The sequence below is a fragment of the Xyrauchen texanus genome, chromosome 35 (genome assembly GCF_025860055.1).
Source record: "Xyrauchen texanus isolate HMW12.3.18 chromosome 35, RBS_HiC_50CHRs, whole genome shotgun sequence".
NCBI classification, from domain to species: Eukaryota; Metazoa; Chordata; class Actinopteri; order Cypriniformes; family Catostomidae; genus Xyrauchen; species Xyrauchen texanus.
Window position 1 is genome coordinate 29,288,909 of NC_068310.1, and position 25,989 is coordinate 29,314,897.

The 25,989-nt window shown below is 35.9% G+C and overlaps 3 protein-coding genes and 1 pseudogene across 8 annotated transcripts in view; 2 read left to right on the plus strand and 2 right to left on the minus strand.

Annotated features, from left to right (window-relative positions):
* Positions 1–222, minus strand: part of LOC127628504 (serine/threonine-protein phosphatase 6 regulatory ankyrin repeat subunit C) — a 33,154-nt gene extending 32,932 nt beyond the window's left edge. For both annotated transcript variants that reach the window (XM_052105291.1, XM_052105292.1), the window contains exon 1: positions 86–222. In XM_052105291.1, coding sequence (XP_051961251.1) covers positions 86–112 — 27 coding nt within the window. In that variant the 5' untranslated portion in view covers positions 113–222. The remainder of the gene's footprint in view (positions 1–85) is intronic.
* Positions 223–1,703: 1,481 nt separating this feature from the next.
* On the plus strand, positions 1,704–6,636 carry LOC127628894 (transcription initiation factor TFIID subunit 8-like). The gene is made up of 8 exons (XM_052105849.1): positions 1,704–1,880; positions 2,275–2,434; positions 4,002–4,100; positions 4,245–4,307; positions 4,649–4,773; positions 5,311–5,458; positions 5,619–5,761; positions 5,891–6,636. Exons 1-8 carry the CDS (start codon positions 1,833–1,835, stop codon positions 6,029–6,031), a joined length of 927 nt encoding a protein of 308 aa, XP_051961809.1. The 5' UTR covers positions 1,704–1,832; the 3' UTR covers positions 6,032–6,636.
* Positions 6,637–9,700: 3,064 nt separating this feature from the next.
* On the minus strand, positions 9,701–13,549 carry LOC127629141 (protein pitchfork-like). 5 transcript variants are annotated; one of them, XM_052106225.1, is made up of 6 exons: positions 13,266–13,549; positions 12,977–13,145; positions 12,503–12,569; positions 12,248–12,381; positions 9,951–10,068; positions 9,701–9,864 (listed from the first exon to the last, which is right to left on the minus strand). In XM_052106225.1, exons 1-6 carry the CDS (start codon positions 13,309–13,311, stop codon positions 9,799–9,801), a joined length of 600 nt encoding a protein of 199 aa, XP_051962185.1. In that variant the 5' UTR covers positions 13,312–13,549; the 3' UTR covers positions 9,701–9,798. The 5 variants fall into 5 exon arrangements, with proteins under 5 accessions (XP_051962185.1, XP_051962184.1, XP_051962182.1 ...); XM_052106224.1 differs by having other exon boundaries at positions 9,701–10,068; positions 12,977–13,113; XM_052106222.1 differs by having other exon boundaries at positions 9,701–10,068.
* Positions 13,550–22,456: 8,907 nt separating this feature from the next.
* On the plus strand, positions 22,457–25,612 carry LOC127628578 (L-rhamnose-binding lectin CSL1-like; annotated as a pseudogene).
* Positions 25,613–25,989: the final 377 nt, after the last annotated feature.

A 25,989-nucleotide genomic window follows, 5' to 3' on the forward strand; every position in this document is an offset into this window, starting at 1 on the left:
ACATATCAGGATCTGCACACAAGCGCAGTGAACGTACAACAAACTGCTTGATCTACACAACACATGTGGATTTAAAAACGCTCACCTGGTCTGAAATATTGAGTACCCCCATCTCCCCGTGTCAGTCGGGCCTAAAGTCCCTCATCAGTAAGGAATCGAGGCAGGGAAACCAAGACAACAATCTAGTGTTGCGATTACAGACGTGATGAGTGTCTTTAGCTTGGTGAGGCAGTTGAAAATAGCGACACCAGCGTAATGGCCGCCTGCGGCACTAACATTCAAAATACAAGCCCGGGCAGCATTCACGTATGCGGTTGTGACAAGAGATCATTGGTAAACTTTCTCGGTGTTAGTTTGTGTTTTGAACAATGAGGCAGATGTCATGAATCTTATCAGTATATTAGTTACATTTATCATATGTTTAACTTGACCAACCCGAACCTCCTATTTCTGTTGTTCTACAATCAAAATCAGTAAGGCCTACTAACACAAAAGCTATTAAAACTGTGAGTTGGTGGACTATTTAAAATATTTTTGTGCACTAATAAGGCCTTATGTGTTTTGTTTTGTATAAATAATCTTTTATTTATTTTTTTACACCATGCTACTGTTTGTTATAAAGGCAAAACAAACAAACTCACTGAAAAGACCTTTGGGGAAATTTTGTGTCTTTACATTTTTATCATTATTCATTAGATTTGTTTTTTCGCATGTAGTGGACATGATGATGAATAAAGAGACTGCTGTGCATTAAAGTCCCAGGAGATCAGCAGATACAGAAATACTCAAACCAGCCTGTCTGGCACCAACAGTCATGCCATGGCTGAAGTCAATGAGATTTCCCATCCTGATGGGTGATGTGAATAATAACTGAAGCTCCTGACCTGTATGCTGGTGAACTGGTGTTCCTAATAAAGTGCTCAGTGAGTGTATATTAAAGCCCAAATACAATATAACACCTTTTTTGAAAATCTGTTTCATTTAAGAGTTATAGAACCATCCTCATTTAAGGGGACACTGGATGATAATGCCTTTGTATAAATTCTGTCTTCTTTTTTTTTGTGTGTGCATGCATCTATCCATCTGTCTTTCTGTCTGTACATATATATACAGGGTTGGTTACTTTTGAAATGTATTCCACTACAGATTACAGAATACATGCTGTAAAGTGTAATTTGTAACGTATTCCGTTAGATTACTCAAGGTCAGTAACATATTGTAAATACTTTGGATTACTTCTTCAGCACTGGTAGATTTTTTTCACTTGTTTTGAGTATAAAAATACAAATTAATCAAAATACTTTTTGAATGCAACTGTAATCTAATTACCAATGATTTAAATTGAAACTGTAGTGGATTACAGTTACTTATAATTTGTATTTTAAATATGTAATCCAGTTACATGTATTCCGTTACTCCCCAACCATGTGTATATATATATATATATATATATATATATATATATATGTATATATAAAATTCTCAAAATTATTTCAGATGTGTTTGCAGTGAATTTTTAGGCACTGTTGTGACATATCCCATAAGAAAGTGTCCAACATGCTGATTAGGCTTTGCACATTGGAATAAATAAGGAACTTCGTCATTTTATGCAAATATATGACAATATGTGTTTTGTCATTTTTTACTAAAGACTTTTAATTTGGAAACAAACACACACAAAAAACACTTCCGGTTATGGCCCCGTTAGACGTTTGAGTAAGGTTGCCATTTTCACCCAACATTAAAAGACAAAATACATTAATTATGGTACATGGATAACACACGATGAGTCTTTTTGCGAGTGCTAAACACAAGAGTAAGAATCACTGAAAATGGCAGATCCTACAATGATGGGGAGCGGATATTTAAACTCCGGAAACGTAAATATCACTTTTCATTTGTCTTGCAGACTGATAGCTTAGCCACGTTAGCTAAACAACAATGAAATGAATTAGTTTATTTGATTGTAGGACACGCTGAGAGCTACATTTGTCACATTTTTAAATTTGTCAATGATTCGTATGCAGACACAATGCTGTAATTATGTTATCTTAAAAAGCATGGTAGAGGCTTAGTAAGCTGCCTATTTAGACAACATGTATCCAAAGGTTCGAAAGCGTCTACGATGCCCCAGAAATTCCTTTTAAGGATGCAGCTAGGTTCTGAGGTCTAGTCAAACAAATATCTTTTAGGTTTAACTGAGACGTGCAGATACATCTAAATCACAGTAGATTTAATAATGTTTAATAACCATCTGATTATTAATAATTGTAGCGCTCGGGGGGCAGTAAGGCCAGCACGAGTCCTTCGGAGAACTATCAGCTGGCTCGGCGGCGAACGCTGCAGGTGGTGGTCAGCTCGCTGCTGACTGAGTGCGGCTTTGAGAGCGCTGAGAAAGCCGCGGTGGAGACGCTCACTGAGATGATCCAGAGCTGTGAGTCAACCCACACTCATTCATTTATCTTATGCAGGTCATGTGCCACGAATGACATGATGAAATGTAAAATATGCTTTGTTATGAATGGAACCTTTACATCCAATATCTAAAAAGTACATTGGTATTACCATGTTTTTTTTGTGTGTGACGCATAAAATACCACGTAGCCTGTATCATAATCAGGGTTCCCACGTGTCCTGGAAAACCTGGAATTTTGGAATGCAGTTTTCCAGTCATGGAAACTGAGAAAAAAAACCTAAATGTCCTGGAAAATAATGATTTGTCCTGGAAAATATTTTAGTATAATAAAACTGATTCTGACAAGGTTTTTGTAACATTTTCAAGTACTGATATAGTGCAGAATGTTTTCCTTCCAACACTGCTGAGGGTTAACAACAAACACATTTGAGTTGTAAACTTTAGATAACGATGGCGGTCAGACGCAGATTTAAATTTTTTTGATAATGAATTTACACCCGAGGTGGTAGCAGCGTAGGGATGATGCGGCCTTTACACCTCAGTGTGTAGATTAAGAGTCCGCTTACATGTTGGGCCCTACGATTCCGCAATGTGGAAAACACGGATTGCTGAATTCAAAAGTTGCATTAGCTATAAAATGTGAAATGTCAATAAATATGACATATTTGTGACAAAAGTGTATTTTTGAATGCATGATTAAATTAAGAAATGTTAATCTCGATATGTCCAGGTGTGATTATTAAACCACAAAGGCTGCGATTTAATTAAATAAATATATAATCTGCATGTGCTGCATGCTTCAAAATGAATGTGTGAAGTGGCTGCTTGTACGCTGAAAACCCCTCATCATGAGCGTCATGTGCTGTGTGTGTGTGCGTGTTTGTAGCAGAGTGCTCTGAAGCGTGCAGCACATACAGACTATGTGTTTATTGTAATGAAATCAAAGCTTATTGGGGTTTAATAATCACACTTAGTCATGTAGCCAACGCACAGAAACACCAAAATAATTGCTCGTTTTAAATGAACACATGAAATGGGGAAAAAAAGATAATGTTTAATGTTATTAAATAATAATAATAAACATGTATTAAGGCAATATCTCACATCTGTGATGTTCTGTTGTGCTGCACTTTATTTGATATAAATATCTTCAGTGTTGTTTCCGATTATGCTGTGAGGATTTTGTAGAAAAGAAATTAATTTGATAAAAATAATAAAAATTGTATTAATTATTAAAATAATTGTATTTTCATTTGATTATAGTTTTATTTAAATTTGATTAGACACCATTTTGTGGATGAAATTGAATGAAACTGTCGAATATGGAATTTTGTTAAAACAACTCTCTAATAACCACAATTTGAATGACCTCTTGTGTGTTTTTGTTTAAATATTGCAACTGTGTGGCACATAAAATGTCCTGGAAAAATGTGCTTTGAAAAGAGTGGGAACCCTGATAATGGAGACGTCTTTTTTGCAAAGGATCCCTGTGTTTTTCTTAATTTATTTTTCTCTAAAAGTGTGTGCCAATATGTAGTAGTAATGTGCTTTTGCTATCCTAAAACATAAAATTTTTCTCTGATAGATATAACTGAGGTCGGACGTTGTGCGAAGGCAAACTGTGAGCACACCGCAAGGAGTACCCCTACCCTCTCTGATGTGGTCATCACACTTGTTGAAATGGGTTGGTTGCTCTTTGTCAATATATAGTTAATCTATCTTAGTTAGGAAGTATAAAAGTTATTTTCCCTGTGGTTGAATTGTGTGCCATTCATTTGCTGTAGAGACTGTTACTAATTCTGAGGTTTACTTTTTCCCACAATTCTAGGTTTTAATGTGGATACTCTTCCGGTGTATGCCAAAAGATCACAGAGGATGGTCATAACTGCACGTAGGGAGCTTGATGAGATATTTCAGAGCCGTAGGGGCCATTCACACAGAGCGTGACCTGCCCGCACTGTAAACGTGCGCTACGTTTTTTTGACTGCTGTCACACCTCATTTTATTTTTTTCCAGTGTCTTGCGTAAGAGTGCCACATTTATTTGAGGCGAGTCATGTAAAAAAATTTAAACTCTATCCATGGCACTGTGTCTTTTTTAGCACAAGAACGCATTTTGTGTGAACAGCCCCTTATGCCTTTAGCTTTAAGGTTTTGAGTCTCACATCAGTTATTGCACACTGTAACTGTTTCTTTTAAATGTGTAACACTTCTGTCTGTCTGCATTTGACAGCTCCAGTAACAAATGCTCCTGTTGTCCCAAAATCCCTCATGGCCGGACAGAAGCGTACTCATCCCTCACACATTCCCAGCCACTTCCCTGAGTTTCCAGATCCACACACTTACATCAAAACACCAGTGAGTCCTTCTATTGCTCATTTTGTCCAGTGCTCTTTTGGGGCTTTTGGCCCCATTTACACCTGTTAATTAACCAATTAATATTCGTCTTGGTGATCCGTTTACAAGTGACCAGTGCAACCAAAAATAGATTTTTGTATTAAATATAGGCTTTAATTATTAATAGATAAATAATTATATTATTTTGCAATATGCTTAGTATTAAAATTATATAACTTCTTTCATTCATAGAACACAAAATTAGATGGCTGGTAGAAGGTTAGGGGCTGACAGCCTCAGTCACTATTCATTTTCTTTGTATGGAAAAAAATACATTATGAAAATGAATGGTGACTGAGGCTGTCCGTCCCTAAAATTCTGCCTAACATCTCTCCTGTTGTGTTCTAAAGAAAGTAAGTAATCCAGGTTTGGAATAACACGAGGGTGAGTAAATGATAACAGAATTAAAATTTTTAGGATAACTGTCCCTTTAAATAATAATTATATTTAAAAAAACATGAGCAGTTCAAAGCATATCTCTCCATTTTTGCTTTCTAGACCTTTCGGGAGCCGGTGTCAGATTACCAGGTGGTGAGAGAGAAGGCAGCATCACAGAGGAGAGATGTAGAGCGGGCTCTCACACGCTTCATGGCCAAGACTGGAGAGACACAGAGCCTTTTTAAGGATGACATCAGTGCATTCCCTTGTAATTTCCTATCCATATGTCCTAAATTAGAGATTTTCTGGACCTCAACTTTGGTGTCATGATAGTTCCATTTCAAGTGACCACTAGTTTACAAATACAATTTCATTGTCTCGTCTTGTTTCATTATGGAATTTTTAGTTACTCATCTTTCTGTAATCAGTGATCGCTGCACAGCCAAGCTCCATCCCATACCTGAGTGCCCTGCTGCCCTCTGAACTAGAGCTACAGTCACTGGAGGAGACTGATTCATCTGAGCAAGATGACCAGACGGACACTGAGAACAATGCCAGCAATATCATTCAGGCAAGCTTAAACCATTTGTCATCTTTCTTTTTGTAAATTTGTTGCAAAAGAACATCTCTGATTTTCGGCACACATTTATTCCATACAATGTTGTGTTATAATGTGATGTTAAATTCCATCCCTTTTCAGGATGACCCAGGGGCAGATAAGGAGAACGCAGTGCTTCCACCTGGTGGCGGTATGCCTTCAGGGAAGGCCAATGAGGAAAATATGATTGACAATCCATATCTACGGCCAGTCAAAAAGCCCAAAGTGAGAAGGAAAAAATGAGAACAGACCTGTTGACTCATCTGTCTTTGAATCAGCCGGTTATGATGAATAAGGACTTCTTAGAACTTGCTAATCACATTGTGCCCTTGTACGTTTTAAGGAACATTCGAGGATCCAGAAACCACTGTAATTTGGAAAGTGTCTCCAAAAAGTGATCTAGTTTTTGGTCCACAAGTTACTGGTATTTGAGTCTTATGGAAAGACAGTACTGTATTTGCAAAAATATTAGAAGAAATGTATTTGGGCAAGTTTTATAAAGAGGAACACCGCTAGTTTTGGCTGTTTTGGTATATTCCACACTTGAAATAATGTTAGTTTCCAAAACATCCGGCATGTGACCTTCTTTTACTGTTTTGGTTTTTATGTGTAGTTGTTACTCATTTATGAATGATGATTATGTCTTTTTTATTGTTTGGTTTTAAGGTATTGTCACAAAAGTGCAAGTTGAAAATTAAATTAGCACACATGGATAAAATGTGACCATATATCCTTATGTAATAATGTGTGCCCTGAAGTCTTGTTAAGTTATTATTAGGCTTATATTGATGCTCTTTAAAACTTATTAAACTATATACTTGGAAGACCTCTGGGGGATATTCCAGAAAGCAAGGTTAATGTTTTTGTGTGGATTTTTTTTCTCTTTTCTCCCCAATTCCCAATGTGCTTTTAATTCCTCATGGTGGTGCAGTGACTCCTCAATTCAGGTGGCAGAGGACGAATCTCAACTGCCTCCATGTCTGAGACTGTCAACCCACGCATCTTGTCATGTGGCTTGCTGAGCCCCTTGCCGACGGAGATATAGCCCGTGTGGAGGCTTCACACTATTCTCTGCGGCATCCATGCACAACTCGCCACGCGCCCCATCGAGAGCGAATTACATTATAGCGTTCACGAGTAGGTTACCCCGTGTGACTACCCTCCCTAGCAACCGGGCCAATTTTGTTGCTTGGGAGACCCAGCAAGCAAGTTTAACTTACTGTGACATAAACTCTAAAATCTTGGTTGATTCATGCAGTGGTTCTCAACCTTTTGAACTCCAAGGCCCCTCATGTAGGCTATTAGATATTTATATTATAATATATACAGTTGATGTCAGAAGTTTACATACACTTTAGCCAAGTACATTTAAACTCAATTTCACAATTTCTGACTTTTAATCATAGAAAACATTACCTGTCTTAGGTCAGTTAGTATCACTACTTTTATTTAAGAATGTGAAATGTCAGAATAATAGTCGATAGAATGATTTATTTCAGCTTTTATTTCTTTCATCATATTCCCATTGGGTCAGAAGTTTGCATACACTTGGTTTGTATTTGGTAGCATTGTTTTAAATTGTTTAACTTGGGTCAAATGTTTTGGGTTGCCTTCCATAAGCTTCTCACAATAAGTTGTTGGAATTTTGGCCCATTCTTCCTGACAGAACTGGTGTAACTGAGTCAGGTTTGTAGGCCTCCTTGCTCGCACATGCTTTTTCAGTTTTGTGGCTTTGTGATGGCCACTCAAATACCTTGACTTTGTTGTCCATAAGCCATTATGCCACAACTTTGCAGGTATACTTGTGGTTATTGTCCATTTGGAAGACCCATTTGCGACTGAGCTTTAACTTCCTGGCTGATGTCTTGAGATGTTGCTTCAATATATCCACATAAATTTCCTTCCTCATAATGCCATCTATTTTGTGAAGTGCATCAGTCCTTCCTGCAGCAAATCACCCCCACAACAAGGTGCTGCCACCCCCATGCTTCATGGTTGGGATGGTATTCTTCGGCTTGCAAGCCTTTTTTTCCTCCAAACATAACGATGGTCATTATGGCCAAACAGTTCAATTTTTGTTTCATTAGACCAGAGATCTTTGTCCCCATGTGCACTTGCAAACTAGTCTGGTTTTTCTATGGCAGGTTATGTCGATATAGGACTCGTCTTCCTGTTTCCTACAGCATCTTCACAAGGTCCTTTGCTATACCCATGATGTCAAGCAAAGAGGCACTGAGATGAAGGTAGGCCTTAAAATACATCCACATGTACCCCCAATTCAGTACACCGCCTATCAGAAGCTAATTGGTTAATTGTCTAAAGGTTTGATGTCATTTCTGGAATTTTCCAAGCTGCTTAAATGCACAGTTAAATAGTGTATGTAAACTTTTGACCCACTGGAATTGTGATATCAATTAAACGTGAATCAATCTGTCTGTAAGCAATTGTTGGAAAAATGACTCATCTCAACAAAGTAGATGTCCTAAGAGACTTGCCAAAACTATAGTTTGCTAATATTAAATCTGTGGTGTGGTTAAAGTGACTTTTAATTATTTCAACCTAAGTTTATGTACAATTCTGACTTCAACTGTATCTATTATAAGATATTTCCTTAAAATGTGTTATTCTAGAAATGTCTAGAACTGTATATTCTTCATAAAGAGGGAGTTTGAACATTTTTAGCATTTTCAGTAAATTAAATTATAATAATTATATAGAAATTATAATAATCTTAATCATTTAAATAATTTTATGAGATCTTGAGGCCCCCCGGAAGCCTCCCCTATAGTGGGCCCTGTCCCCCTGGTTGAGAACCGCTGGATTAACCCAAGCATTGCTTATTCTTGGCTATTGGTTCAAGAATACCAATTCTGGGGTTAGTTCACTCAACCAGTTTAACACTGGGATTTCTGAAAACTTGCTTTGAATTTTCATCATCTTCCTTTTTCCATGATTGCTGATCATTGTGTTAATGGAACTTCTTTCAATTGTAGGATCTCCCACAGTTGTCATCATTTTACACAGATATAATGTAAATCTTTTCAGTAGGCAACACATGATTATTCATGTGCGTTTTAAGATGAAGATCTGCTGTAACAGAGGTAGAGAATTATGGGAGGCCCACAGAGTTGCATGTCCATTATGTCTTTTTCTTGGTGTGGCATTAAAACTAGCTTGCTGTCTTGTGCCATAAATCATGGCTGGTCATTCTCATGTACAGTTGGGTCCATCTGCCTCCAGCAACTTGGTACTAAATTAAATGATCTTGTTTTAATTGAAGATCATGTGTCATTATATATGTTCAGGATCTCAACATTAGGGAAATGTATCTTTTTCCTAGTTGTAAAGGAGGCTGTAAAAGGTCCATATTGAAAGGCAGATTGAAAATATTACAGAATTAAAAACTTCCCATTACATTTTTTTTAATTTATTTTTTTAATGCAAATCTGCAGTGTGTGAGACTGGAAATACTGAGAACTTCTGTAGAACACTGTAACATAACCTACTCCGGAGCAGGTTATGTTCACAGTTAAGTTGCTTTGGCTACTTACCCTGAAAGTTACCTTAGTTTTTGGAACCGAAAGTTACAGTTATCCGCTTACTTTGAGTGAACTTACCCGTGTAAGTCGCTAAACCTGCTTCTTGAATACCCTCCAGTAGAAAGCCTCAAAATATGGTTTTAAACAGGTTATACTTCATCTATGAACACATACTAAAGACAGCACATTGTCACTCCCAAATCAAGTTAACAAGCTGTCCCATGTTGAGCTTATTAAACTGATTCAGTGTGTTTTCATAGATATACTTTTTAGTCAGGCACCTGTATCAACATTTTTATAATACATGTTTACCAACAAGTTTACCATAATTTTTTATACTTCACTTTATGAAATGAAACCAGGAAAACGTGTGTAAATTGCAGTTTAAAGCAACTTTAATTATTGTATACCTTGACATGCTTAGATGGTTTTGTAGCAATGCAGGGTTTTTGTGATAACAATTTATTCTTATCAGTAGAACAAGCGTAGATATGCCACCCTATTCCTCTGTTTCTTAAACTCTTTGTCACACACGAGCTGCATGGACACAAAACATACATAGTTAAAAAAAATTTGTGCATGCTTGGTATATTGTTGAACTGAAATGTCAGACATATCTGTACCTCTGTCCGCAGTGCCCTCCGTTCCAGCATTGGCACTCTTGACCAGTCTGGAGAGCCAAATTTCATTGGCCAAGACACTTTATGGCCTTGGATGGTGTCATGAACATATGCCCCTGGACTAAAAATGGACATACAACTCTTATGCTTTACCTCTGCTTTGCCCCAACTCAGCATCTTAACCACTAGATGAAATAATAGCAAATTCATTATAAAGTGGGAAAATGCAGCATACAATCCATAAGACTCCAGTGGTTTAATCCATCTTCTAAAGCAATCCAAGGTTTTGTGTGAGAACAGAACAAAATGTAACTCCTCTTTCACTGTGCACCTTGTCATTGCAGACTCTAGGCATGGTCATGATTTCAAGCTTGATTATACTTCTTATTGCTTGATGCATGCACAGTAGGGCTGGGCTATATGTGAAAAATATATACTGAAGATAATTGCCTTAAAAATTATAAAATATAACCACTTCCCCAAACCCAAACATTTACGGTCTCCAACAGCCCCATTTGCCATCACGCAGGCATCCATCAATGACAACAGGTGGAAAATGACTGATAGCCCACAAATTAAGAACTGAAGACAATTATACATTTAATAATAATAATCATTGTGGAGGGGGGGCGGGGCCGGGCTAGAATGTCGCACGCCCGGTCCCCAATCGGCCTGATGGGGCGCACGAGGGATAAAGGCGCACGGTGACGACGGTTCAAGGGAAAGAGAATTGTGTGTGTGTGTGTGTGTGTGTGTGTGTCTGTCTGTCTGTGTGTGTTTTGTCTTTTGTTTGAGTTTGAAATTAAATTATTATTTATATTGACAAGCCGGTTCTCGCCTCCTCCTTGCCCATCTTAACCCCCTTACAATCATAAATAAGCCTAATAAATTCCCTTGTGTTCCCAAATTAATGCAGCCAAATATGTGTTATTATCAAATGTGTTTGACTTCCAATATCAATGGCTTTGCCATTTCCTGATATTGTCGATCATCATCTTTCAATGAGTGTTGCAATCGACATTGGGATGTTTGTAAGATATCGTCAATATCCAATTATTTCGTCCTATCGTCCAGCCCTATAATAGTTTGAAATCATGATAGCCAAGGAGACCGTTGATGTTGTAATAGATTCCTTTGATTTTTTAGAGTAGGAACTAAATGTCCAGTCTTTGAGTTGCAAATTTAATCTTTACTGAAAGTCTGGGTGAACTGCATAACAAACTGTCTAACCAAAAAGGTAGAACACCAGATATGTCTCACACTCTATACGTCATGCGTCTGTGGTACGTCATATGTGTGATGCTGTCATAACCAGTCCTCATTTTGTCACAGATGTCAAAATTTATAGTAAAAAAGGAGTTCTATTTTGGTCTGTTATCACCCTCAACTGATTGAATCGCTTCAGAAGACACTAAAACACTTGAGTCGTTACTTTTATGCTGCCTTTATGTGTTTTCGGAGATTTAAAATTTCACTTGCACCGTGTGGACCTACAGAGCTGAGATATTCTTCTAAAGATCTTAATTTGTGTTCAGCAGAAGAAAGTCATACACATCTGGGATGGCATGAGGGTGAGTAAATGATGAATGGTTTAATGGTTTTACAAATGGTGAAATATTCCTTAAAGACTAGTTAAAGGAATGTTCCAAGTTCAATACAAGTTAAGATCAATCTACAGCATTTGTGGCTTAATGTTGATTACCACAAAAATCTATTTTGACTCGTCCCTCCTTTTCTTTAAAAAAAAAGCTCAAATCTGGGTTATAATTGGGTATTTATAATGGTAGTGAATGGGGGCTAATTTTTGAACAATAAAATACTCACAGTTTCAAACATATAACCACAAGATTTAAACAATATGTGTGTTAACATGATTTGTGTGTGATAATCACTTACTATGCTTTCCTGTGTAAAGTTAAAGCTAATTTTACAACTTCGTTACCATGACGATGTAATGTCAACAAACCCTAAAATGACTGTGAAAATGACAATTTAAACAACTTTACAGCGCAAATAACACATGAGTTTTAACTGAAGAATTAATGCAAGCACTTTTATAAAATTATAAGCTTCACATTTCTGCCTTTTAAACCCTCCAAAAAGTGTCTCCTTTCACTTACATTATAAGTGCCTAACTGTAACCTTAATTTTATTTAGTTTTTTTAAAAGGCAGGAATTTTCAAAATGTATTTGTGTGGTAATCAACGTTATTCCTCAAATGCTGTCGATTGAGCTTCACATGTTTTAAACCCGGAATATTCCTTTAAAATTAGGTAAATGGGTACTAGGCTACGATTTACCCAGGACTGATATCTGCCATCGAGAGTTTGTCCCTGAACCTTAGAGTGGTACTACTGAAGGGTGCTTTTCCAGGAGGGCACAATTTTGACTGAGTCCAGTCCTGCTGGTATTTTTGTGGTGAAGGGGTGATCGTCTAAACAAACAAGAGATGCCATTTTAATTTGTTATGGTTCAGTGTGTGATCAAAAACTGTAAAATGAAAACGAAAGAAATTACTGTGATTATATTCCTTCAAATAAAAATGTAGGCCATACCTTAAATGGAGGCAGAAAGCGTGGTGTGGTGCGAGCTGATAAGACATATCCTCTCTTACACTCCGGTCTGTGTTGAAGATCATAAACAAGAGTGCTCAACTGTGAGGGTAATGAAATGCAGTGTGAGATAATATTGAAGTTATTTCACAATGTATGAAAAATAATTGAGCTCTGTTTGCAACTTAAAGTTAATTGCCCTATTTTGGTTACACTTTTTTTTTTTACTTTAGCGAATATTTCTGAAGGTAGGTTTATTTTTGAAAGTACATTTATGTACAGACACATAATTTGTAGTCTTGACTACAAAAAAATAAAAAGCAAAAAAAGCTTTTGAACATTGACACCGTTTTGCCGGTACAGTTCAATAAACATGTGTAGACCTTTTGTGTACCGGGGCAAGTTCTCACATAAATGTAAGCTGGAAAGGCAAATGAAAACTCATATTCCTACGGCTATACCTTCATTCACGCTAACCTTGTGATTGTCGTAACATCCGGGTCCTCTCCCTGTCGAGTCTTGCCGCGCGTGAAGTTCATTGCCCATGCGATTAGGTGCAAAGTGCGTGGGAAACATGAGACGGTCCTGGCAACTGCCAAACGCGACCCTCGGAGCTTGAAAGTTGGTAAACGGTGTACACACAATGCTTTTTTAATTGCAAACGAAGTTTATGAGGGAAAAAAAACATGGAAATATCACTTGAGCTTTTTTTGAATATGCAGTTATGGTAAGTGAACACTAAGTTACACTAGGCTAGAGGGTTTACCTGAGCTACGTGTCGCCATAGCTTTCTGCTGTTTACCAGTTGACATGGTAACCAAGTGCGATCTAATGTGAAGTGTTCCACTATTAACTCTTTCCCCGCCAGCGTTTTTTAAAAAAAGTTGCCAGCCACCGCCAGGGTTTTTGACGATTTTCGCTAAACTTTAATGGCCCGCAGAATATTTTCTTCCATGAATATATGAAGATGCTATATATCAAAATAAAGATCTGGGCCTCTGCTTTTAGGCAAAAAAAAAAAAAAACGATTTTATTTTATCTTCATTTGTTCTTTTTTTATTGCGACTTGAACAGAGGTAGGTTTTGTCAAAAAAACAACATTTCAGACAAAAAGCTGATAAAAAGGCATGTTTATGTCTGATATTTTGAGCTTCTCAATACTCCACTTCTTCATGTTTGAGACGATCGCAGTCTGTTTCTTTGATCAGAGAGTTGCGTACTCTTTCAAAACATGTGGAGGGGTCTTCCTTACCGTATAACACCTAAAACACGGAAACCCGGAAAATTCCGTGTTTGGCGGGGAAGCGTTTTTTCATAAAACACGGAAAATTCCGTGTTTGGCGGGGAAAGGGTTAAACTGTTTTCAATGTCCGGCCTCCAGTGTTTTCACTTGTATCGCGTATGTTATTAGCGGGTAATATAATGTTTAAGGTAGCCTATTATATTATTTGTAAAAATAAATAAATAAATACCGAAACATAAAAAAAACATGCCGATACTTAACAGAGTAGCCTATAGATGACCGTTTTTTATAGACAGTGCCTCAGTGACGTGCACGGAACTTAGCAGGAACAGGGGCGGAAGGATTAAAAAAGGGAACAAATTGTGTGTGTGTGTGTGTGTGTGTGTGTGTGTGTGTGTGTGTTGTGTATATATAATATATATATATATTAGGGCTGTCAATCGATTAACATTTTTAATCAAATTAATTACATGGTGTCCCGATTAATTAATTGCGATTAATCGCATTTACAAATATTTGCTGAGAAAGCCCCTCATATAAAAATAATTCAATATATAATGATACATAGTTATCTTTAAACATTTACAAATTATATATATATATAAAATACAAAAATATTCAGATAGATAAAATGCTTTACATTCTTGTGGCAGAAGAGTTAATCATTAATAAGACAAAACAAAAAGCATCTTTAGAATACAATGTATTGTTTACTACCATATTATTGATCACAAGAGTGTTCATTGGCATACAGTTCACAAATATGAATTTCACAAGTGAATTTGTCAATCAGTTGGAGATTTATTATGAGGGCTTGTTTAAGGTTCCGTCAATGTACACATGCGTCAGACATGCTTGTGTAGCGTCTCGTGTGCGTTGCGTCATAAACATAAAATGTTTAGGTCACTGTGTCAAGTTAAATATAGTTTAATATTTAGAACACCCTTAGATCCCTTAGTTCGGATTTGCGCTCCATCAAATGTTTTGAATGCAAGAACGTAACATGTTTGTGTTCTGTCTGCTGATGGGTTGATTTCTTCACTGTATAAACTGTGTTTTGCTCACACAGCTGAAGTTTCACTTACTGCCCTCTGGAGTAAACAGGTGGTACTACTAGCTTTCATTTCTCAGGAAGTAATCTTCCTTATTACGGTCCATAGATATATATATATATATATATATATATATATATATATATATATATATATATATATATATATATAACACACAAAAACACACACATGTTGTGTTTCCATGTTTTATGGGGACTTTCCATAGACATAATGGTTTTATACTGTACCAATTATATATTCTATCCCCTAACCCAACCCCTAAACCTAACCCTCACAGGAAACGTTAGTATGATTTATTAGCTGTTTATAAGCCTCATGGGGACTGACAAAATGTCCCACAAGGTCACAAATTTCGGATTTTACTATCCTTATTGGGACATTTGGTCCCCACAAAGTGATAAATACATGCGCACGCGTGCACACACACACACAAACACACACAATATGTGCCCTTTTTATCCTTATATATGCAACGTCTTCTGTTCTTCCTCAAGGCTGTGAGACAAAATAAGTGTTCACTGCTGGTAAAAATCCACAAGACTAAAGGTATAGACCTACACTGTAATGAAATGGGCTCACTTATTTACTTGGTGTGAGCGACTTTCTCATCATATAAAGTTCATGAATGCTCGACTCTCAAAAGCTCGACCAGTGAATTTAAAATAAGCATTTACACACAGCCTTCAGATTCATAATAAGGCACACAATACTCTTGTGTAGTAGCCTCCTATGTCTACCCATATTTCCATTTGATGGTCGGAATGATTTGAGTTTGTCTCCTTAAATCATAGTCCTATTCACTGTTATGTAAATACTTAGTCTTATATTACATTTATTATTATCTTCCAATGTATTATTAGTAATTTACTGTTGTAGTGTAGCTGTTATAATTCACTGCCAAGAGTGCATTCCATGATTTGACTTTGTGCTGAAAGGAAAATTCTGAGTTCAACACAATTTAAGCATTTGTCGCATAATGCTCATTACCACAAAAATTAATTTTTATTCATTCCTATTATTTTATCCAAGAAAATAAAAAAATCTGGGTTACAGTGAGGCTCTTACAATGAATATGAATGGGGCCAATACATAAGTTAAATACTCACTGTTTCAAAGTTATAGCCACAAAAATCTCATACTAACCTTATCTGTGTGAAGTTACATCCAATTTTACAACTTTGTTGCCATGATGAATTAATGCTAGGAAAACCCTATAATCCCAGTAATTTGCTAGTCTGCCAGTTTGTTTCCACATTTGACCGTTAGAAGTTGCCAAACTCTATTTAACTCAAAGTTCCTCTTTTGTTTTCTACATCCTGCCACATTAAATCTTGAAATACAAAAAAAAGTTATTTTAAAGAGCTACTTTAAAATAACTTTTTTTTTATTTCAAGTAATTTTACTTTGCTACATCTCAGCATGTTGCCTCCCTCCAAAAACTAAAGAAATTATCTGTGAGGGACAATATTCTTTCCTCAACTGTGGCGAGTAGTCCAGACTTGCTATGTCATTACATGCAATGTAAGCTTTGATTCTGTAAGCCTTGATGATGTTTTCCACATCTCTAGACACTGGATTCATAAAGGTCCTTGAAGCCAACTATGGGTTGAAAACAGATAATGAGATCTCAAAATTTCGCTGCTTCCAAGAAACATCCCTCCATATAATGTCCACTCCATGATAAATAGAAGAGATTGTGGAAGATTGCAATTTTATGATTGTTTTTGTTTTGTTTTGTTTTGCAAGAGCAAGAAAAACATTAACACGGATTTAAACATCAGAGACAAACACTAATTATTTTGTCTATTGTATAGCTATTTTAAGTTTGTTTTTTATTGCTGGTCATGTATCATGGGTGTATCATGCTGTTTTCTCTGACCCTTGTTCTGGCATTTCTAAATACCTATATTTTTCCTACCAGTGTCTCCCATTTAGTAAGTCACACACGCACAATTTCCATCCTAAACTTTTAAGGTTTATTTCAAAGCATACAATTGACAAATCTTCCAACTTTTTGGTAAATATCGAGCCTATCGTATAGTTACTGTCCAATGTTTCTATTTTCTCACCGTTAATATTCTAGAAATAAGTATAATACTTGAATCTAGCCAAAATGTTTGCCAAAATATGTATTTTCTTTCTCCCAACTTCTGTAGATGTATGTGGCCATCATAGCATAAAATATATTTTTATGAAGTACTTTTCCTTTCAAGTACTTTTTCTGGTTTTTGATCATGGAAAATTTTCTGAGTGCACCTTTTAGGGTCTGTTCCCCATGCACACACTGTTTTCAATAAATCAAAATAGCGATAGCAGTAGTACGCCATATATCAGTTAAAGGCACAAATGGACACAAATGAAAAGTCACCAGAATTGAACACTTTTATTTTTATCATGTGGTAGTTTAGGAATAAAATCAAGTTTTTTATTTTTATTTTTATTGAATATGCTAATTATGGACTGCGAAACCTCTCAATCTGCACCCATGCATCAGGAATCACAGATATCTGTTGCTCTCCTCAGACCAAAAGCGTGCATTCCAGGTACTACAGCAACAATACTTTATCTGAATTCACATCACAAACACACACAAACAAACTTGAAAAGCTTGAAAAACATGTATTGGTGTAAAAAAATACTTGGAGGTGACTTAAATTTTGTGCTTCGCAAATTTTTCTGCTTCAGTTGTGGTGTTGATTCACATTGTTTCTACATTACTGTGCAGAGTGATCAGATGCATTTTAAATAATTGCAAAAAGCTACATTGGCCAAAAAAAATGAACTTTTATCACAAAAACCCAAATTATCACAGTTTTTTTTTTGGCCCTGGCACAAAATGACTATCTAACATAATTTCACTAATCATATCTGCAGCACCTGGGAAAGTGTGAATGAGAACTAGTCAGGTGAAATCACTATCATTCTGATTGTATTATAAGAGCAGACTGTTTGCTATAAAAGGAGGGAATAAGTGCTTCCAATCATTGTGTTCTTGTTCACAATGGTTACCTCTAAAGAAAGATGTGCAGCCATCATTACTTTGCATCAAAATGGCCTCACATGCAATGAAATTGCTGCAAAGAATATTGCACCTAAAATAACCATTTACCGGATCATCAAGAACTTCAAGGAGAGAGGTTCAACTGCAGTGAAGGCTTCAGGATGTCCCGGAGTGTCCAGAAAGCCCCAGAACCATCTCCTCCTGAGGAGTCAGCTACCGAATCGTGTCACCACCAGTGCAGAGCTTGCTCAATATTAGCAACAGGTTGGTATGAGTGCATCTGCACGCACAGTGAGGCGAAGACTTTTGGACTGTGGCCTGATGTCAAAAAGGCCACTTCTCCCCAAGAAAAACATCAAGGACAGACTGAAATTCTGCATGAATTACAAGGATTGGACAGCAGAAGACTGGTGCAAAGATATTTTCTCTGAAACCCCCTTCCGACTGTTTGGGACATCTGGAAAGTCGAAGGCGAACTCTACCATGAGTCCTGTGTCGTGCCAACAGTGAAGCATCCTGACACCATCCATGTGTGGGGTTGCTTTTCATCCAAGGGAGTGGGCTCTCTCGCAATTCTGCCCCAAAACACTGCCATGAATAAAGAATGGTATCAAAACGTCCTGCAAGAGCAACTTCTCCCAATGATCCAGGAGCAATTTGGTGATGATCTGTGCGTTTTCCAGCATGATGGAGCACCATGTCACAATGCCAGAGTGAAAATGAAGTGGCTCAGAGATCATTACATTGAAATTTTGGATCTGTGGCCAGGCAACTCCCCGGATCTTAATCCCATCGAGAACCTGTGTTCAATCCTCAAAAGGTGAGTTGACAAACAGAAGCCCACAAATTGTGATCAACTCATAAGTCAAGAATGGATCGCCATCAGTCAGGATTTGGCCCAGAAGCTGAAATCCAGCATGCCAGAGTGAATTACAGATGTTATGAAGAACAAGGGTCAACACTGTAAATACTGACCACTGTAAATATTTGCATAAATTGAATTTTTGTTAATAAAAGCCTTTTAAAACTCATGAAATGCTTATTATTGTTTTCCAGTATACCATGGAAACGTGAAAAAATAATCTACAAATACTGAAGCAGTAAACTTTGCAAAACACAAAATGTATGTCACTGCCAATACTTTTGGCCACGGCTGCAGTTTTGTTAAGGTGAGTATGAAAAGTTTTTAATTATTGATTTCTTTTTATGATTTTTACTAACAGTTAAAATTGATCGAACAAACAGAAGTCACAGTCAAATGTCACACCATTGTTCTCAGTCGGAGAGAAGTCCAATATGATTTATATAATTCTAACTGTTGTTTATACTCTATAAAAATGAGATAAAAAAACAGAAAATGAAAAAGTAATAATATAAACTTTAGGATCAAATTGTATCATTTAATATACAATGGTACCATCACAATTTGGATTAGATTTGGAAAGCTTTTGTGATCATATAGCAATGCAACTTCTTTAGAGCTGTAAAAATGTGCTGTCATGAAAATACAGCACAGTCAATATACTCTCAACAAACAGATCAATATTTTTATAGTGCCACATAGTGTTTAGTTTTGAGATCAACATACAAATGGCTTACTTTTTAAGCATATTAAGCTGGAATAGGAGAAAATAATTGTAACATCTGAAAAGTTACACAATTCAGTTTTAATCTACTGGCACACAGCAAACCATCTGTTTACATAGAAGAATCTGACACAACTAGGAAAAGCAGAGGCAGCATATTTGCTTTTCCACACACACTGATGTCCTTTGACCAAAGATTTATTACACAAGTATTAAAATATGTTTCAGCAAATGTTACAAGATTATTTTGAGGAATATTTTTGGAAGAAATATTGATTTTAAGAATGAGAGATACAAGTTGCTCAAATAACATTTTGGAATACTAAGTGTATTAATGAAGAGGAAACATACTATTTAAAGCTGTGGTTCTGTTGATTTGTAGATCATAGGCAGATTTGTTATATTCATGTTAAGTGAAATTTTGTTACAGTTAAATCCTGTCAGTTCTGTGAAACAAAATGATTAGTAAATGCATTAAATATTAAATGTAAACCATTTTCAGGTATTTCTATATTTTATTGCGAAGTTGCTTCCTTTCCAGCAGATGGAGCACAGGAACAGCTTAAATTAGTTTAATGAGATTTAAACTAATTTAACCCCCCATTGTGTGATGTTAAATTCTTTCTTGTATCCCATCGTCTTATCTCATTTGCTCTGACCCACTATTTGTTTCGTATCATGAACATATTATGAATAGACATAAAATAAGTGGTCAGACCATCTAAAAGAGAAATTGCAGATATCTGATCTTTCTATTTTACTAACCAGTACTAAAAACACTGCCTTTTTATGGTCCACAGTTGTGGGTTTGGATCGGAACCTGAGGTATAACACAAGAATATAATTACATTAATTATTTATTACATGTTTTATTGTTTCATTGTATTTTTGTTGTTGAAAAGACATACATAAAGCCAAAACCGTAAGACCATATGTATAATATTGCAAGGAAATTTTGTAAAAACTTCTACAAAAAAAATATTAAAGAATGCTCAATTTAAAAGGGATAGTTCACCCAAAAATGTAAATGATCTCATCATTTACTCTCACCCTCATGCCTTCACAGATGTGTGACTTTCTTTCTTCTGCAGAACACAAACACATTTTTTTAAGAGTATTTCAGCTCTGTTGGTCCTCACAATGCAAGTGAATGGTGTATAGAACTCAGAAGATCCAAAAACCACATAAAGGCAGCATAAAAGGAATCCATATGACTCCAGATGTTAAATTCATATCTTCTGAAGTAATATGATAGGTGTGGTTGGGAATCAGAACAATATTTAAGTGCGTTTTACTCTCAACTTCTACTTTTGACCAACCCCAACCAGTAGAATATGGAAGTGAAAGTAAAAGTGTAGATTTTCAGTAAAAAAAGGACTTGAATTTTTATTTGTTTCTCACCCACTCCTGCATGTGCTTCAGAAGATATAGATTTTACCACTGGAGTTATATGGATCATTTTTATATTGCTTTTATGTTCTTTTGGAACTTATTAGTTCTGGTCACCATTCACTTGCATTGTGAGGACCTACAGAGCTGAAATATATATTTAAAAAAATCTTCGTATGTACTTGCAGAAGAAAGAAATTCATACAAATTTGGCATGGCATGAGTGTGAGTAAATAATGAGAGAATTTTCATTTTTTGGTGAACTGTTCCTTTAAAAGTGCACTCAGTGATTTTTCCTCATGAAAAAAGTTTTACTTCTAAAGAAATTAATAAAAATTTTGAAACATATGTTAAAAACCATGACCACACATAAAAGATGAACACTTCTGTCATATCAGTCCCCTTACGAAAGCTGTTTAATTGTACATGGGGGCTGCCAGGTTGGGATCACATTACCAGGCGAATACTACTCGCTTAATCTCAGTAACTGCCCTTTTATTAGAAACTTTCACTCATGGATTTAAATGAACCATGGGTGACCATGAGTAATGAATTTCAAATGGCTGACTGAAAATAATGCTGCATCTACGCCACAAGGTGTCAGTGTAAATCCAATAAGACGTTAAAAAATAAAATAAATACTGAGTGCACCTTTAAGTAAGCCTATAATGTGAAGGAAATATGACATTTATGAAAATGTAATGTTTATGACAAAGCAAAGATCAACAATACTACATGTGCTGGACATGTTCATATTGCAGTAAAAGGAAATAGTTTGCATTGCATTATTTACATATAAATAACACATTTCATAACTGTGGCTTTGTGAAGGCTCACACATTTTACAGCTAATCTAAATTGGCTCATTTACTGTCATTGTAAACATGAATATTCTTTACTGAAATTAAACTTGTACAGACTTAGTACTTTCAGCCTCCAGATGATAAAACTGGTAAAAATAAAAAAATAAACATGATCACACAGGAAATCGACATGTTGCTACCGAATGTTGCAGTACCCTGACATCATTGGCCCTATTTTGCCAAGTTACTGACAAGTGCTATCTTTCATTAGACATCTTTGCATCAGTTCAAGTGTGTTTACCTTTATTTGTGGCGTAATTTATAACACATTGCGCCAACAATCCCGTCCACATTATTAATGACGAGTGCAATTTGGAGGTTCCATTTACACTCTAAGATCTACATTTTTACTCCACTGATGGTTAGGTTTAGAGTTGAGGGTAGAGTTAATAAAATATACATTTCTCTTCACTTTAATACATAATTTACAACTAAAAACAACTAGCTTTACAAATTCCTTTTGGTGCCCCTCTATGGACATTTTCCCCAGAAAACTGGAACTCACACTTGCCCATATGCTCAAAAAACCCTTCTCTAACATTGATGGCAGTAGTTACAATTTCAGTAAGCACTGACTTTCAACTTACTGTCTGTCGCCAGACATCAGAATACCGTAGAGCCTTTGGAAATCATGGAAAAATTATCAGGCCAACTCCTACATAATTGCTACAGGTTTTGCAAGGGCAAACACCATTTAGACAATACGAAATCTAGGTCTCTTCGCTAATGTGGAGATTAAAGGCTCACAAAGTACTGCAAGTTTTGATGTATTAGACATTGCTAGTGACACACCCATGACAACATGCTGTTAATTTCTATAGAACTGGATGTGTAAGATAAAGGTCTATATATTACTACAGGTTTCTTCCTTGTGTTCAAACTAGGTCTGTCGATTTAACGCGTTAATTCAGTGCGATTAATTTTATTCAAAATAATGCGTTAAAAAAATGTACGCAATTAATCGCAATGCCCCCGGATTGTAATAAGGAAGATTCCTGAGAAATACAAGCTTGTAGTACCACCTGTTTACTCCAGAGGGCAGTAATTGAATTTTCAGCTGTGTGGTAACGCACAATTTATACAGTGAAGAAAACAACCAGGTAGAACAAAACAGACATTCGTTGCGTTCTTGCATTTAAAACATTTGTTGGAGCGCAAATCCGAACTAATGGATCTCAATATGTGCTCTAAGTATTAAACTATATTTAACTTGACACAGTGACCTAAAAATGTTATGTTTATTACGCAACGCACCCAAGATGCTACACAAGCATGTCTGACTCTTGTTGAAATTGATGGGTCCTTAAACAAGCCCTCATAATAAATCTCCAACTGATTGACAGATTCACTTGTGAAATGGATTGCTGTGAACTGTATGCCAATGATTGACTTATGATCAATAATAAGGTAGTAAACAATACATTGTATTCTAAAGCCGTTTTTTTGTTTTGTCTTTTCAATGATTAACTCTTCTGCCACAAGAATGTAATGCATTTTAATTATCTGAATATATATATATATATATATATATATATATATATATATATATATATATATATATATATATATATTATTATTTGAATTATTGTTATATGAGGGGCTTTCTCAGCAAATATTTGTATATGCAATTAATCGCGATTAATAAATCGGGACATCATGTAATTAATTTGATTACAAATTTTTATCAATTGACAGCCCTAGTTCAAACATATAAACATGCTGGTACAAAAGCTGTTTATTCAATATTAAATGGGAACATAATTATTTAGAGTAAATATAATTTAAATTCAACTTGTATTGTACTCTTACTATGTTATGTTGAAAATTTGACACCTTTGAAAATGCCATATACAGATGTTTCCAGTGAAGAAAAAGGGCGCTGATTAATTTTTTTATTTTGAATGAGAAGCAAGTATATATACTTAACTAATTTCTTTGCTTTTTGAGCATTTTTCTTGTATTATATATACTGTACACAATTTTATCACAAGTTTATCACCATTTTCTGTTATATTTCTCACAAAATGCACCATGGTATTGCACTTGTTTATTTATTTATTTTCAGACATAGTCTGTGATAACCCCATGTTTATGACACATTTCACATTTTCAAGTAACTGCATTTTTCTGCATCCTCACTTAAAACAGCTTTTCCTCTCTTCAGGTGTAGAACCAAAATGATATTTCACCTGTTAAGGAGGCTCTGTTTACCTCAGCTTTAGTGAGCATTTCTGATTCACTGTGTCATCATGACAATGTAGTGTGTGTTTTAGATTGCAATTAATAAATTGTCTAATTTCTCAGACTGGGGATACATCCAGTAAGTGTTCTTAAAGCCAATTATGGTTGGACTGATAGCATAATATGCTCCGCTGGAAGACCAACTCATCAAGCCTCAAATGATGACTGCTTTCAAGAAACATCCCTCCGTACCATGTCCAACCGGTACCCATTTCTCTCTTTTAGGAAAAATAAGCAAAGAAATAAAAACATAAATACACTGTTAGTATAACCCAGATTAGAAAAGTGTACTAAAGCAGGCTATGCAATCTATCACAAGTACTATAAGATAGGTGTGGTTTAGTGTGGGCAAAACCCAAATCCTGTTTACATACTTATTTTTTTAGGCATATATATATATATATATATATATATATATATATATATATATATATATATATATATATATATCTGAATTTCAAATGAAGGCCAAAAATCTAAACCTGTATTTTTTCCACTAACCAATTAAATAAAATAAGTTGTAAGATTGCAGGGGATACATATGAGAGTCTTTAGAGAGAGGAGCTTGAAATTGTGCTGGCTTACAATGTAATTACTAAGAAGCAGAAGGGGGTTTTGCATCATCTTTCTTGGGCTGACGTACAGTGTGATTATTGTGTCTCAATCCATTTTTAAATATATATATTTTTAAATATGCATTATAGGTGTGATGGAAGAAAGAGCTGCTCCGTTCCGGCAGTGAACTCAATTTTCTCTGACTCTCGTGTTGGCACATTTAAATATCTCGATTTGTCCTACCTGTGTCTTCCACTTAGTAAGTCAATAGTTTGACACACATACTCACCATCCTAAATTTCCATTGTCAATTTTCAGGTTGATTACTGGTCATCTTAATATTACAGACCAATGTTCTTTTGTTTGCCCAAAATTATTCTAGAAAGAAGTGTAACCTGTGAAGGTAGCCAAAGTGTCATCGATTGTGTTTTTTTTTCTTATTATTCCTCCACGTTATTTTCTACTTGACAGTTAAAGTTCAGTAATGGCAACTCTCTGGAAAAAATGTAAGGTGTTATAATGGAAATTAAAAGTTGATAGGATTTGATCTTAGCGTACTAGATTTGTTACGCTGTTGCTGCTGCTGCTGCAGAGCGAGTACGAAGACTTGTTACTGCTAGAACATACACAGACATGCTGTGTTGAGCATATAGGACATTGCTGCACAATTAAACATGCATACAATCCCTGTGAAGCAGATCTAGACAGGTGGTGCAGGGGAGGAGGCATGCAGCTATAGCTGCACAAATTGCAGTTGTGAAACCTAGAACAATTCATTTACTTGCTATCACAAATGAAAACAATCATAACAAAAAGGTAATGGTGTGATTTTCATTCATCATGCCAATTGTGGACGGCGAGACCTTGTAACCTGCCAACATACATTAGCAACCACAGCACACTGTTACTCTCCTCAGACTTGACTTGAACTTTCAGTCAAGCTTTATAGGTCTATATTTGTTTTTGTAAACAATATGAGTTATGTTAAAGAATCATATGCTATAGAATAACCAAAAACAGGATTAAAATCTTTGTTTTTCTTTTTTCTCTCATAAGGTGCAATGGGAATAAATCTTGTCAAGTAGGTGCTTCTAATTTGGTCTTTTTCAATCCATGATTGGGTGTCCATATATATTTGGAGGTGACATACAGTTGTATTTAGTTTTGTGAGTATCTTGCCACATTTATGTGTTTTATAAATAGTAAAATGTAGAGTTCAGAATAATTAGAACCCATAATTTCCCACCTTAAAATCACTAATTGGATGAAAAATTTATTTGGATGGCTTTAGTGATGCTGTACAGTACAAAAAAATTTTGTCAGGTAAACCTGTGAATCAATGTGCTTCATGCAGGGCCGTAGAAGGGAATTCTTGTCCCCTTTCCTATTAAAATAAAACAGTTTCAAATTTGTTGGCGGCCCCCCCCCCCCTGGACATTTGGGCCCCTAGAATCGTTACCATCTTTCCCCCCACTAGCTAGTTTTATTCAAATCTTTCGAATTGATATTGATCTGTTACAATCGCCCTCGTAACACTCG

Coding starts and splice junctions, on each gene's coding strand:
- LOC127628894 (XM_052105849.1), top strand. CDS start 1,833: ATGGCAGATCCTACAATGATGGGGAGCGGATATTTAAACTCCGGAAAC. Junction 2,435..4,001: donor CACTGAGATGATCCAGAGCT/GTGAGTCAACCC, acceptor TTTCTCTGATAG/ATATAACTGAGGTCGGACGT. Junction 4,774..5,310: donor ACACTTACATCAAAACACCA/GTGAGTCCTTCT, acceptor TTTGCTTTCTAG/ACCTTTCGGGAGCCGGTGTC.
- LOC127629141 (XM_052106222.1), bottom strand. CDS start 13,311: ATGTCAACTGGTAAACAGCAGAAAGCTATGGCGACACGTAGCTCAG. Junction 13,146..13,265: donor TATGGCGACACGTAGCTCAG/GTAAACCCTCTA, acceptor CAATTAAAAAAG/CATTGTGTGTACACCGTTTA. Junction 12,382..12,502: donor GCTTTCTGCCTCCATTTAAG/GTATGGCCTACA, acceptor TTGTTTGTTTAG/ACGATCACCCCTTCACCACA.